The sequence below is a fragment of the Heteronotia binoei genome, chromosome 17, assembly GCF_032191835.1.
Source record: "Heteronotia binoei isolate CCM8104 ecotype False Entrance Well chromosome 17, APGP_CSIRO_Hbin_v1, whole genome shotgun sequence".
Lineage (NCBI taxonomy): Eukaryota > Metazoa > Chordata > Lepidosauria > Squamata > Gekkonidae > Heteronotia > Heteronotia binoei.
Genome location: NC_083239.1, coordinates 39117194 through 39130229, shown reverse-complemented (window position 1 = coordinate 39130229; position 13036 = coordinate 39117194). Strand labels below are relative to the sequence as shown.

Sequence of the window (13036 nt, the reverse complement as noted above, 5' to 3'; positions counted from 1 at the left end):
GTTTGCAAAGAAGCCACAGTAGCTGGTTGTTAAGTACCTTCCCAGCTCCACTTAGTATGCCTGTCAGGTTTCTTGGTCCTCCGCACAGTAAGCAAGAGAGGAGAAGGGACACACAATTGCTCTGTGTGCCGCCACAGAAAGTTACAGCAAACGATGAATCGCTTTCTCTCTCTCTCTTTCTCCCACTCACACACACATTTAGGACATTCCTTTTCTGCAAACACACACCAAGGTCCATTTCAAGAATACCTATCGGTCACTAAACCTGGATACACTTTTTGAAGCAATTTTACACCAGAATGGAAACACAAGAGAAGCCATGTTGGATCAGGCCAATGACTCATCCAGTCCAACGCTCTGTATCACACAGTGGCCAAAACCCAGAGTCCATCAAGAGGTACACCAGCTGGGTCAAACTCTCTCCCTGTTGCCCCCCCCCAAGCACCGAGAATACAGAGCATCACTGCCTCAGACATGGTGTCCCATCTATAAAAAGGTCAAGGTAGTCCCCCGTGTAAACACCAGTCGTTTCTGACTCTGCAGTGACATTGCATCACAATGTTTTCACGGCAGACTTTTTTTACGCGGCGTTTTGCCACTGCCTTCCCCAGTCATCTACACTTTCCCCCCGGCAAGCTGGGTACTCATTTGACCTACCTTGGAAGGATGGAAGGCTGAGTAAACTTTGAGCCGGCTATCTGAACCCAGCTTCCGCTGGGATCGAACTCAAGTTGTGAGCAGAGCTTAGGACTGCAGTACTGCAGCTTTACCACTCTGCGCCATGGGGCTGCTATATCCATCTGTACCTTGTGGCTAATACCAATTTGATGGATCTCTGCTCCATATGCTTATTCCATCTCCTCTTAAAAGCTTTCTATGCTTGAAGCCGCCACTGCTTCCTGTGGCAGTGAATTCCACATGCTAATTACTCTTTGGGTAAGGGAGCGCTTCCTTTTATTGTCAAGGCTGGAGAATACAGGAGCGTACGTATATACAAAGGAAGACTGATCGGAATGCCGAGAAATCAGCTAAGTCTCCTGAAGGCGTCCGCAGCCGTTGACTCGACCGAGGCCTTGGAAGGCAGCTGGACTAGAAAGCCTCTCCCACCACCACCACCTCCTTTCTGCTCTGCTTTTTACAAAAGTACCCAGATTCAGTGGCGTTATAAGCCATTAACACCTTGGCAAGACTGTGATTCAGAGGATGAGCCCGTGTCGATGGGAACAGAGTTATAAATATTGCTGGAGAAGCTGCTGGAGTGACACGCACCTTGATGCATGGCAAGATCTGGGTCATGATGACATTCTCACGGCAGTCCGGCGACAGGTTCTCGCAGAACTCTAAAAGGAAAGCAGGGGGGGCAGGGAACGGTCATTGTGCTGGCAGGGCATCGCTGACTGAAAAGGGCACAGCAGTGGATCGGTGCGTTCATCAAACTGCACCATTAGGCTTCTTAACACACAAGAAGGAAAAGAAAAAGGGGGAGGGGGAAGCTAACCCAAAAGAATTGACTCAAGAAAAAAAAAAAGGTTACTTATAAACCAATATAGGGCCAATCACTAAAAACTATACGTATAACCTAAACATGAACAAAAATGATGTATTTATTATCAAACAGTAGAAAACATTTATGGGCCCAACTATATCCTCGTTACAGGAACTACTGCGACCCAACGCATTTCGGCCCACATTGGCCTTCTTCAATGTCTCCGTTCCCTTTTTAAGGTTCTTCCTGACATGGAGATCCTGCGTGGCCGACAGGGAGGGACTCTGAGCCATGACCAAGACAGACCTTTGACTTTATGGGAGGCCGCAGCACGCACTTCAGCTTCGCAGTCTTTCATGAGGTTCTGGAAGGCCGGGACTAAGTCAGTCTTGGTGATTTCTGGTCCAACGGCTTTCTGGAGCTGTGGGAAATGAAATAAAAAGCTGTTGGGAACTGTAAAAAGAAAACGAGTGCTGGCCAACACAGATGCAAATGCTATTTAAACCTCTGGCACCGAGGTGGCCAAACCGAGGCTCAGGAGCCACATGTGGCTCTTTCACACATACTGTGTGGCTCTTGAAGCCCCCACGGCCCCATTGGCCAGCTTAGAGAAGGCATTTGTCTCTTTAAATCACTTCTCCAAGCCAAGCCAGTCAGCCGGCGGATTGGAGAAGGCACTTAAACTTAAAGTTGCTTTCTTTCTACCTCTCCCTCCCCCCAATCTATTTGCCTTCCTTCCTCCCAGCTCTTAAACACCTGACATTCACGTCTTGAGACTCTCAAACATCTGGCATTCATGTCTAGAGGCTCTCAAACATTTAACATTCATTTCTTGAGGCTCTCAAACATGTCTTGACGCTCTCAAACATCTGACATTTATTCTATGTGACTCTTACATTAAACAAGTTTGGCCACCCCTGCTCTGGTGAAAGACAAAGTATCTATATAACTGTCAGAGAAAAAACAGCCTGAAGTGTTGCCAGGTTTCCACCCACTTACCTCTGTGAACTTATCAGCCACCATGTAACGGACTCTCCAAGATTTATCTTCTGCCGCTTGCCGTAGCGTCGGCATCACCAAAGACTCCAGGTCCTCCTGGGGCAGGAGCTGAGCAATGTTAACGCAGGCCTCTACAGCCAACAAGCGAACAGAGTCCTAATGCAAGACAGGAGGCCAGAGAAGTTTTAACTCGGGCAGCAGGAAACTGGCGCCCCAGACACTCTTATTTCAATCCCAGCTCAGCCGTCTAAACGCCTCCCACCAGACAGAGCTGTTACAGACCTGCTCATCAGAGGCCAAGTTAGAAAACATGGGGATGATCTCGCTCTTGACATGTTCCAACTCCAAGACTTTAGCAAATTCACCCAGCTTGGAGGCCGCGGCTCGCCTCACCATAGGGGTGTCATCAGAGCACAAATTCCGGAAATACCTGCAGAACGAGCAAAGACCGCTGTTAGGAAAACACAAGTTCGTCCAAGCGCTGCCTCTTGCCCGTGGTCATCCAAGACAAGACCTCCCCTCTGGGCTTGATCTTAAGACATCCCACTTACTGCCGGAGCTCAGCTTTGACGGAACTGGACACTCGGGGATAACAGACGCTGAAGAGGCCACAGGCCGAGGTGCGGGAGGTGAACCAGTCACCTCCGGCTAGGCGCTTCACCAAGGGCACGAAGTGGGCCTCGAGGTCAGACGGAGAGTGTTCATGGGAAGTTGCCCGCAGGGACTCCACGGCCTTGTCCCGCACCACTGTCTCCTCGACCGTGGCAAGGCTCTCGAGGGGCGGCTGCGGGAGAGAGGAGAGACTGAGTAGGCACTGAAAGGACAGGTACATAGTCTGTGATTCGCCACGTCAACTTCTGATGAGCAACAAGCAGTGAAGAGAATCAGGGACAAGAAACTGAAAAAAATCCATGACGAATCACTAATGCAACTCCAGTACTATTTCTAAACAGTTTATAGCCAGTTTTCAAAGTATTCAATCAACACATGAAACTCAAAGTCAAATAAGAAACAAACAGAATCTATCTATCGCTATAAAGCTTCACAACAATTCTTGACAACGACAAAGCGCTGGCGCAGAGAATTTTATGATGCTTTAAAGTCCAAAGATAGTTCAACAGTTCAATAACGGTGAGCAGAGATCCCACAGTGTACCCTCAATGTGGATAGCCAGCGTATTCTGCATGTTTTTTTCTCCACTGTAAGGACATTGTGCTGGATACTCTGCTGTACATTGTAAATGGATGTCTGTGGCGGACTGTCCAATACCCCTCCTTGATGAAGATGCTGACTGAAATGCGCAGAATATGCTGGCTGGGACATCTGCTCGCTGTTATTGAAATATTGAGCTATCTTTGGACTTTGAAGCATCATTGGAAAATTCTCGGCACCAGCATTTTGTCATTGTCAAGAATTGTTGTGAAGCTGCATAGTGATATATAGATGCTGTTTGTTGCTTATGTGACTTGAGTTTCATATGTTTATTGAACACTTCGAAAACTGGCTATAAACTGTTCAGAAATAGCATTGGAATTGCATTAGTGATTTGTCACGGATTTTCCAGTGGTTCCAATTTCTGACGAGTGGCTAGTATGATTTGTGAATATAACCTTCCCCAGGCTGAGGAATCTTGGGGTAGTCCACTCAGCCATGTGGGCTCAGTGTCTTGGGATCCCTCATGGAGGGGCCTCCCAGCTCTGTGGGAACCAGCCGTTCCGCATACAGAAGGTCCCGAGTTCAATCCCCAGCATCTACAGCTAAAGATCCCAGCTGGCTGATGTTGGGCATGACCAGTCATCGCTCCCAACCTGGGAAAGCTTCTGCAGCTCACATCAGACAATGGTGAGCTACGTGGATCATTGCTCTGAGCTGGCATAAGGCAAACTGGTAGGTTGCCACACTAGAGCATAGAAAGAACGGTCGCTTATTATAAGGGGTCCATGACTTACCAGCAAGCAGTGGACATATTCAGGACCCCCAACCAGAGCCGTGAAGGTTCCCAGCTGTTCTGCCAAAGCCAGAAGCACTTCATCTTCATCATAGATGGTGTCTGCAGGAGAACAAGAAGATGATGATATTGGATTTATATCCCACCCTCCACTCCGAATTTCAGAGTCTCAGAGTGGCTCACAGCAGAGCCTTTATCTTCCTCTCCCACAACAGACACCCTGTGAGGTGGGTGGGGCTGAGAGGGCTCTCACAGCAGCTGCCCTTTCAAGGACAACCTCTGCCAGAGCTATGGCTGACCCAAGGCCATGCTAGCAGGTGCAGGTGAAGGAGTAGGGAATCAAAGCCGGTTCTCCCAGATAAGAGTCCGCACACTTAACCACTACACCAAACTGGCAACACCAGATTGAAGATCTGCATGACTACTAGGGAGAACAAGCATCTCCTAGTTCATGGGAAACTGTGGGCCATTTCATATCATGTCAAGTCCCAGCTTTGGGTTTTTTCCTTCTTTTTTAATGTAGTGAATGTTGAGTGACAGCAGAACTCTAATGGGGGTGGAACCAGAAGAATGAGACACAGTGAGAACATGGCATCAGAGCACAAAAATGGGGGGGGGGGTGTTTGGCGGGGGGAAGCACCTGTATGTCATGTTAAAGAATTAAGAATATGTTGAACAGGCTGCCAGCTGGCTTGTAAGTCTGATTTGCAGGCCAGATCAAACCCAGCTCTTTAAATGTTTTCAGGTACTGGAAATGCTTATAAATATTTAGCATACCTTTGTAGTATTTAGTACAATCCCCACCCCCCCAAAAAATCTTGGAATACACATAATCGTTAAACCAAATACTGGAGCACAATACCCAAATTCTTAGGCCCCTGAACAGGGTTCCAGCAAAGATCCCAGGGGCATTACATAATAAGCGAGGCATTGGGGTGAATTTGTGCAATCCCAAAGGAGTGGAGGAGGAGGTCCTCTCTTGAACTGATGGCGACATCAGAGACCCAGTGTGGTGTAGCAGCTAAGAGCGTCAGGCTAGACCAGGGTGGCCAAACTTGCTTAACGTAAGAACCGTATAGAATAAATGCCAGATGTCTGAAAGCCACAAGACATGAACGGCAGATGTTTGAGAGCTGCAAGACAGGGAGGGGAGAAGGAAAAAAGATGGAGAGGAGTGAGGAGGGAGAGGTGGAAAGAAAGCAACTTTTACTTTAAGTGCATTCTCCAAGCTGCTAGCAGGCCTGTTAAATTGGTTTAAAGAGAGAAATGCCTTCTCCGAGCCAGCCGACAGGGCAGGGGTGGCTTTGAGAGCCACACAATATGTGTGGAAAAGCCACATGTGGCTCCCATGCCGCGGTATGGCCGCCCCGGGCTAGAATCTGGGAGACCCAGGTTCAAATTCTTGACTATGCCATGGAAGCCTGCTGAGTGACCTTGGGCCAGTTACACACTCTCAGCCTTTTCAACCTCGCAGGGTTGTCGTCAGGACAAAACACAGTAGGGAAGAACATCGTTAAGTCAACGAGGAGAAGAGTGGTGTATCGACGAAAGAAGCAAACATAGAAATTTGTCAGCATCCGGTTCTGCGAAAGTCCTACTAAGTATTCTGCTATTACACCGGTGCTGGGAAACAAACACAACTTAGATATATTTGCCATACATATGAGCAGCAGGAAGCCCTGCTGTAAGAGATGCCAAGCGTGTCCGCTTCATGACACGCGCGCCCAGCAGCAGCGACTGCCTCCAACAAAACGCTCTAGATATGTCACTTTAAAAGATGGTGCAGTTTCAACTTCTCAGCTACGGGCCTAAGCTCTTCCCATTACATCTATAAACAACAAAGCAAAGAGACACACTCCGATAGCTTGTGGATATGTCGTACGCTCGGTACGTGCCCTGGTTATTCCCACCGCACCCCACAGTTCAATTAACTGCCCCAAATCGTTTGTGCCAGCTTCCCCAATTAACGGCACAAACATCATCCACAGAATTTGGGCTCCAGCTGAGGAATCTGGCATTTCAATAATCGACCCATTCGCTGGGGCCAGCAGGGTGCAGCACGCTGAGTGCTGGGCAATCTGCGTTGTCTCCAACTGACTTTCCCTTGCCTGACAGCTGAAAAATGATTTGTAAAATGTTTCTGCCCCACGTACATTTTTTTTTCCCTGATCGCAAATGCCTTCTCCCCAGCTCCCCAAGCTTTTGGTTGCTCCATGTCAAGAATATGGAAGTATTGAAAAAGCAGTGTAAAACAAACAGCCTAAACATTCTAGTAAGAGGCCAAATACACTCATATACATCCCAGAGAGCCATCTATGGCCTGGAGGGGCGGGAACGGGACGCGGCATGCAGCTGGTTTCAGGCAGGGGCAAAGCAAAATGGAAAACTTTGCTCAGGAGCGACCTGAATTTGTCTGCTGTCGTTTGCTTCTCAACAAGCCACCAGTGTGTATGGAAAGCAGCTGACAGCGCTGCAATAATGGCTTGACAAAATTAAACTTCTGGCACATGCTGGGGCATCCTGGCTCAACTGGGAGCCACTCCAGTCCCTTTCGTGGGGAACGCTCCTGTTCTTTCAGCAGGGCTCTCTCTGAAACGGCCAAACGCTGAGAGTTCTTTATGAGTCGCAGCTGCCATGCAAAAGGCGACAGATGCAACCGAAGACTGACTGGATTCACGCCTCCTGCCAAACCGCGGCTTGAGTCAGCTGCTTTGGCGCCATTTGAGCCCCTAAACACACAGCGAGCAAACTGTGGTTTAAAAAAACCAACATGAGTCTGCTTTTCGTTTCTGTCTTCCGTGCTTTGTAAATTCTTAGGTCCGTGCCCCCTTTCTGAGGTGCAGTGATGAGGCAATGGTGGTTTGCCGATACAGACATTGCACCAAAAATTAAATGTGCAACTTTAGAAGACTGGTGTTGAAATGAAATGCATTGACTGTATTGTTACGTTATGAGCTGTTTTGTAAAAAGACTATGGATAAGATGATTTTTTATGTCCGTTTCCTTTGATTCCACCTAATTTCCGCTTTTCTCTTTTTTCTTCCTGTACCCTATAAAATCTGAATAAAAATATTTAAACAAAAGCTATGTCTTCAGAGGTATAAACGAAGAGTGCGACATGGAAGAGCTGTGGACAGATCTGCATTTTTAAAGCGTCCTTCTGAAGGAGACATTGTGGACCCAGGCAATGGGGAGATGGGGCATCAACCCTTTCCAACATACGTCTCCTAACCCCAGCCTCCTCCACCCTCCCCTACAGATGCTATACGCCAGAGGCGCCCACGTTGCCTGTATGTTCCTGCCATAGAGCAAACAAAAGCTTGGAGAGAAGCCATTTGAAATCAGGAAAAAATATGTGGGGCGGAAGGGTTAATCATCACTCTTGACCCTCATCGCAGCCTGGACTGATCTCCCCTTCCCCCGCCCCCCCCCCCCCCAATGTTTACGCTAAAAAAATGGAGTAATCAGCTCACAGATTCTCCAGCATCACATCTAGCTTGGACCATACAGTTCTCTTACATGCAGGACGGACAACTTGTCAATCTGGACATCGCGCCTGGATGTTTTACTGCGATTTAACGTGACGTTGGAAGTGAGACTTTCGCGCAGAAATTCAGGGTGAGATACTGACCATAAAACTGATTCAAAGAGAGATTTAGGATGAGATAAATGCAAACGTAAAACTAATTCATACAGAAGAGTTGCAGATCCTAGACCAGGGGTGGCCAAACTTGCTTCACGTAAGAGCCTCATAGGCTAAATGTCAGATGTTTGTGAGCCACAAGACAGGGAGGGAGGGAAAAAAAGGTGGAGACAGATGGAAAGAGGTGAAAAGAAAGTCCCTTTAAATGCATTCTCCAAACCACTGGCTGGCTTGGAGAAGTGACTTAAAGAGACAAATGCCTTCTCTAAACCATCTGATTGGGGGAGGGGGCTTCAAGAGCCACACGATCTGCGTGAAAGAGCTGCACGTGGCTCCCAAGCCACAGTTCGGCCACCCCTGCCCTAGACTCTACTCCTATTCTCCAGCATATGACAGGTCTAGATGCTTTAACTACCTGTGAGGAAAGGCAAGAGCTCGCTGCGCGTCCTCTCCACCCCCAAGGCCAGTGCAATAGTGGATAGCTTCTTGATGCTGTTCAGACGAAGCTGCGGGGGGAAAAAAAACAACATACAATTTTAAAGATTCAGAAAGATCAGCCAAGTAAAGTAAACTTGCTTACTTTAAATCTAAGAAAAAATGGAAAGTTCTACCCCAGATCACAAATCCCAGATTTCTGAACAAGACAGATTCATTTTAAGTACCCATGGAGCTATTCTTAATGTCCCATCATCCTTCATTTTCACGCTTATATTTACAAGCCATGTCAAATGCGGCAGCCGCGTCTCCCTTTATATGGGCAGAGAAACTACCTGCTAAGAGACCCGTGGGTGGTTCACGCCACCAAATTCATCTGCGTGATGGCTTACACACATAAGTGATAGCGTGCAGACAGATTGTGGCCAGTGTTGTATATGGGGAGTGCTGACAGCTACATCCGTCACTGGAGATACTAAAAAAGTGAAGCATCACCCTTGGAAGTTATCTGCACAAAAACAGTGCCAAGAAGCAAAGCAGCCTTCGTGGACTCCCACTGAATACGACCTGCCAGGAATGCAACCCACATCCTCCTAAAACTCAAGACTGTGCCTAAAGCTCCCCTACAGATCTGCTGCATTATTGCAAGAAGAAAAGGCACAGGCGAGAATTGCAGAATCTCAACTTAACTCTGGGGCATAACACACAACCTGGACCGATGACGGATAAGCAAAAAGGCTATGCAGTAAGAAGCAGACATCAGTTTAAGCAGCACGTTACACAGACGACAACCAAACTCGCTTGTAGCCGAGTCTTTGCTTCGTATTCCCCAAGGATCAACAGATTCTGCTGCGGCAATGCAGATCCTTCTTAGCACCAGAACCCAGCATCTGTCCTGTTGCTTCTATTAATCTAGGCAGCATTATTTCTCCAATCAACACAAGAACGATCCCTGTTCGTTCTCGTACCTTTAGCTACAATCCAATTGAGAGCCAGTTTGGTGTAGTGGTTAAGTGTGCAGACTCTTATCTGGGAGAACTGGGTTTGATTCCCCACTCCTCCACTTACAGCTGCTGGAACGGCCTTGGGTCAGCCACAGCTATCGCAGGTGTTGTCCTTGATAGGGCAGCTTCCGGGAGAGCTCTCTCAGACCTACCTACTTCACAGGGTGTCTGTTGTGGGGAGAAGAAAGTAAAGGAGGCTGTGAGCCACTCTGAGATTCAGAGTATAGGGCAGGATATAAATTCAGTATCTTCTTTTTTTGTGTTGATAGAACTTGTTGAGAGCCAGTTTGGTAGAGTGGTTAAGTGTGCAGACTCTCTTATCTGAGAGGACCGGGTTTGATTCCCCACTCCTCCACTTGCAGTTGCTGGAATGGCCTTGGGTCAGCCATAGCTCTGGCAGAGGTTGTCCTTGAAAGGGCAGCTGCTGTGAGAGCCCTCTCAGCCCCATCCACCTCACAGGGTATCTGTTGTGGGGGGAAAAGATATAGGAGATTGGAAGCCGCTCTGAGTCTCTGATTCAGAGAGAAGGGCAGGGTATAAATCTGCAGTCTTCTTCTTCCTACTTGCAAATAAGCACACAGTGGGACACACACACATGATCGCGTTCCTGACAATGCAGCTACCTAAGCACTAGTGTTGTCCAATTTTGACGTCCAACTGGATAGATTTTTCTCCCAGCAATGATTCCACTAATAAGTCTCCTCAAGAAGACAGATCAAGACGGCAACTGTTTTGGTAAAGTTTGTAGCAGTGGAAGATTCCAGTAACTCCTTAAAGACTGGCAACATTTGTGGCAGACTACAAGAGCACTGACTCATGAAACCTCATACCTTGAAGCAAATTTTGTTAGCGTTCAAGGTGTCACTGGATTCTCGGGACTGATTCCGCACTGGCCTTTGTCCTGGTCTTGTTCTCGGCTCTCGAGTTTGTGCAGGCAGAAGCAAGCAGGGAACACGCAGCCCCGATCCAGAGATGCCAAAGTAGGATCCGGGAAAAAAAGAGCCACCTTGAGGAGCCCCCGCACAGAAGGGAGGCAAGTGCTAAATGCGGAATCGGTCTTGCTCTCTCCTAAATCTCTCCAATGCGCTTCAGAATGGATCTGATCTGGTTCCTCAGGGGCTGCAAAACAGAAATGTTTTGCCAGGCGTACGGTTGAGAATGAATAAAAGGAAGTGCTTCTTCGCCCCAAAGGGTGATTAACACACGGAAATCACTGCCACAGGAGGTGTTGGCAGCTACAAGCATAGGCAGCTTCAAGAGGGGATTGGATCAATACATGGAGCAGAGGTCTATCAGTGGCTATCAGCTACAGGGTATTGTTTGAACACTCTGTCTGGGGCAAGTGATGCTCTGTATTCTTGGTGCTTGGGGGGGGGGCACAGTGGGAGGGCTTCCAGTGTCCTGGACCCACTGGTGGACCTCTCGATGGCACCTGTTTTTTTGGTTACTGTGTGACACAGAACACTGGACTGGATGGGCCAGTGGCCTGATCCAACAAGGCTCTTCTTACGTTCTTATGAGGCGGTGAAATCTCCATCTACGCTGGCCTCCCCCAGCTCCCTCCCTGCCATCTATTATATGTCACTGAACCTCCACTAACACACAGTTGGCACAACATCACCCGGCAAAACTATGCTATTTGTGCCTTTACTGCCGTCTGATCTTATAGTGATGGAAATCTCGCTTTAATAACAAAGTTATGCTATTGTTGTTTAACCGTCACCCTCCCTGAGCCTTGCAGTGCAGGAGGGGGCAGTGAAAGACTAATGAAACAAAGAAGTAAACCAAATCAATCACTTTCATTAAGCGGAGACCAAACATCTGGCTTTAGAAGCTCACAGAGGAGAAATTCACATAAGCCCACAGCTCTTAACTACAACTAAGAGCCGTTCCACTCAATCTATCCCAGACCTTCCACCATTTGTATTTCTAAGCCTGCTCTAGCAAAGAGGCTTACAGCAGGGAACGGCAATGGTTCATTAGCAGTTCAGAACTTCCCAAGGGTTCAGGTTCATGGTCTTAAGAACATAAGAGAAGCCATGTTGGATCAGGCCAATGGCCCATCCAGTCCAACACTCTGTGTCACACAGTGGCCAAAAAAAATTATATACACACACACACACACACACTGTGGCTAATAGACACTGATGGACCTCTGCTCCATATTTTTATCTAAACCCCTCTTGAAGGTGGCCATGCTTGTGGCCGCCACCACCTCCTGTGGCAGTGAATTCCACATGTTAATCACCCTTTGGGTGAAGAAGTACTTCCTTTTATCCGTTTTAACCTGGCTGCTCAGCAATTTCATCGAATGCCCACGAGTTCTTGTATTGCGAGAAAGGGAGAAAAGTATTTCTTTCTCTACTTTCTCCATCCCTTGCATTATCTTGTAAAACTCTATCATGTCACCCCGCAGTCGACGTTTCTCCAAGCTAAAGAGGCCCAAACGTTTCAACCTTTCTTCATAGGGAAAGTGTTCCAGCCCTTTAATCATTCTAGTTGCCCTTTTCTGGATTTTCTCCAATGCTATAATATCCTTTTTGAGGTGCGGCGACCAGAACTGCACACAGTACTCCAAATGAGACCGCACCATCGATTTATACAGGGGCTTATCTTCCTAATATCACTCTACTGTCGCCTGAGGAGGCTATTCCCTATGCTAGGCCGGCGAAGGAGCGGGACGCAGCAGATGGGAAAGCACCAGCCCCAAAGGGTCAAGACTGGCCCTTGCAGGATCGCAGCTAAGCTTGGACAAACTCTGCAACAGCAAGTTTTAGATCGGGGTGGCCAAACTGTGGCTCTTTCACACGCATTGTGAAAGTCCCCACTGCCCAACTTGGAGAAGGCATTTGTCTCTTTAAATCACTTCTCCAAGCCAAGCTGACTGGCAGTTTGGAGAATGCTTAGAAAGTTAAAGTTGCTTTCTTTCCGCTTCTTCCCTCCCCTTCCCTGATCTATTTGCCTTCCCTTCCTTCTTTTTCTCAAACATCTGATGCTCACGTCTAATGTTTATTCTATGTGGCTCTTCCATTAAGCGAGTTTGGCCACCCCTGTTTTAGTGATATGCCACCAAGATATGCGCACAATGTTTCAGAACATTTTGGTTTAATACATTGGTTTAATATGCCCACACCGCTAGAAAAATTATTGCTTTGGGTACACAGAGACAATGAGAGAAAAGGGGGGGGGGGAAACTGATGTCAAACTCATTTGTAATGAGGGACAGATCTGACATAAGAGAGACCTTGCTGGGCCAGGCCATGTCATGCTGGGCCAAGCCATGTGTGTACCTATTTACAATTAGGTAGCAGAGATATAAATTTTTATAAAGAACACAAACACAAATATATTCCTTTTTAAACTTAAAACATGCATAAAACGTTAGCACTCGTCTTAAAGGTGCTTTCTTTGTATTTCTCCCGTGGGATCCAGGGAACTGGGCAAAAGAAGCTCTGGCTCTTTCCTTCCTTCCCCAGGGGATGGGGAAGGAGCCTCAGTCAATAGAAGGAAGAGAGGCTTAG

The 13036-nt window shown here is 47.6% G+C and overlaps 1 protein-coding gene across 1 annotated transcript in view; it reads right to left on the bottom strand.

Annotated features, from left to right (window-relative positions):
• The window catches only part of PPP2R1A (protein phosphatase 2 scaffold subunit Aalpha), a 33391-nt gene that overhangs the window by 14614 nt on the left and 5741 nt on the right, over positions 1-13036 (bottom strand). The window contains exons 2-8 of the mRNA XM_060258058.1: positions 8492-8582; positions 4435-4535; positions 3037-3269; positions 2768-2915; positions 2486-2641; positions 1793-1907; positions 1270-1340 (exon numbers count right to left, since the gene is read on the bottom strand). Of these exons, the coding sequence (XP_060114041.1) occupies positions 1270-1340; positions 1793-1907; positions 2486-2641; positions 2768-2915; positions 3037-3269; positions 4435-4535; positions 8492-8582 (915 nt within the window). The remainder of the gene's footprint in view (positions 1-1269; positions 1341-1792; positions 1908-2485; positions 2642-2767; positions 2916-3036; positions 3270-4434; positions 4536-8491; positions 8583-13036) is intronic.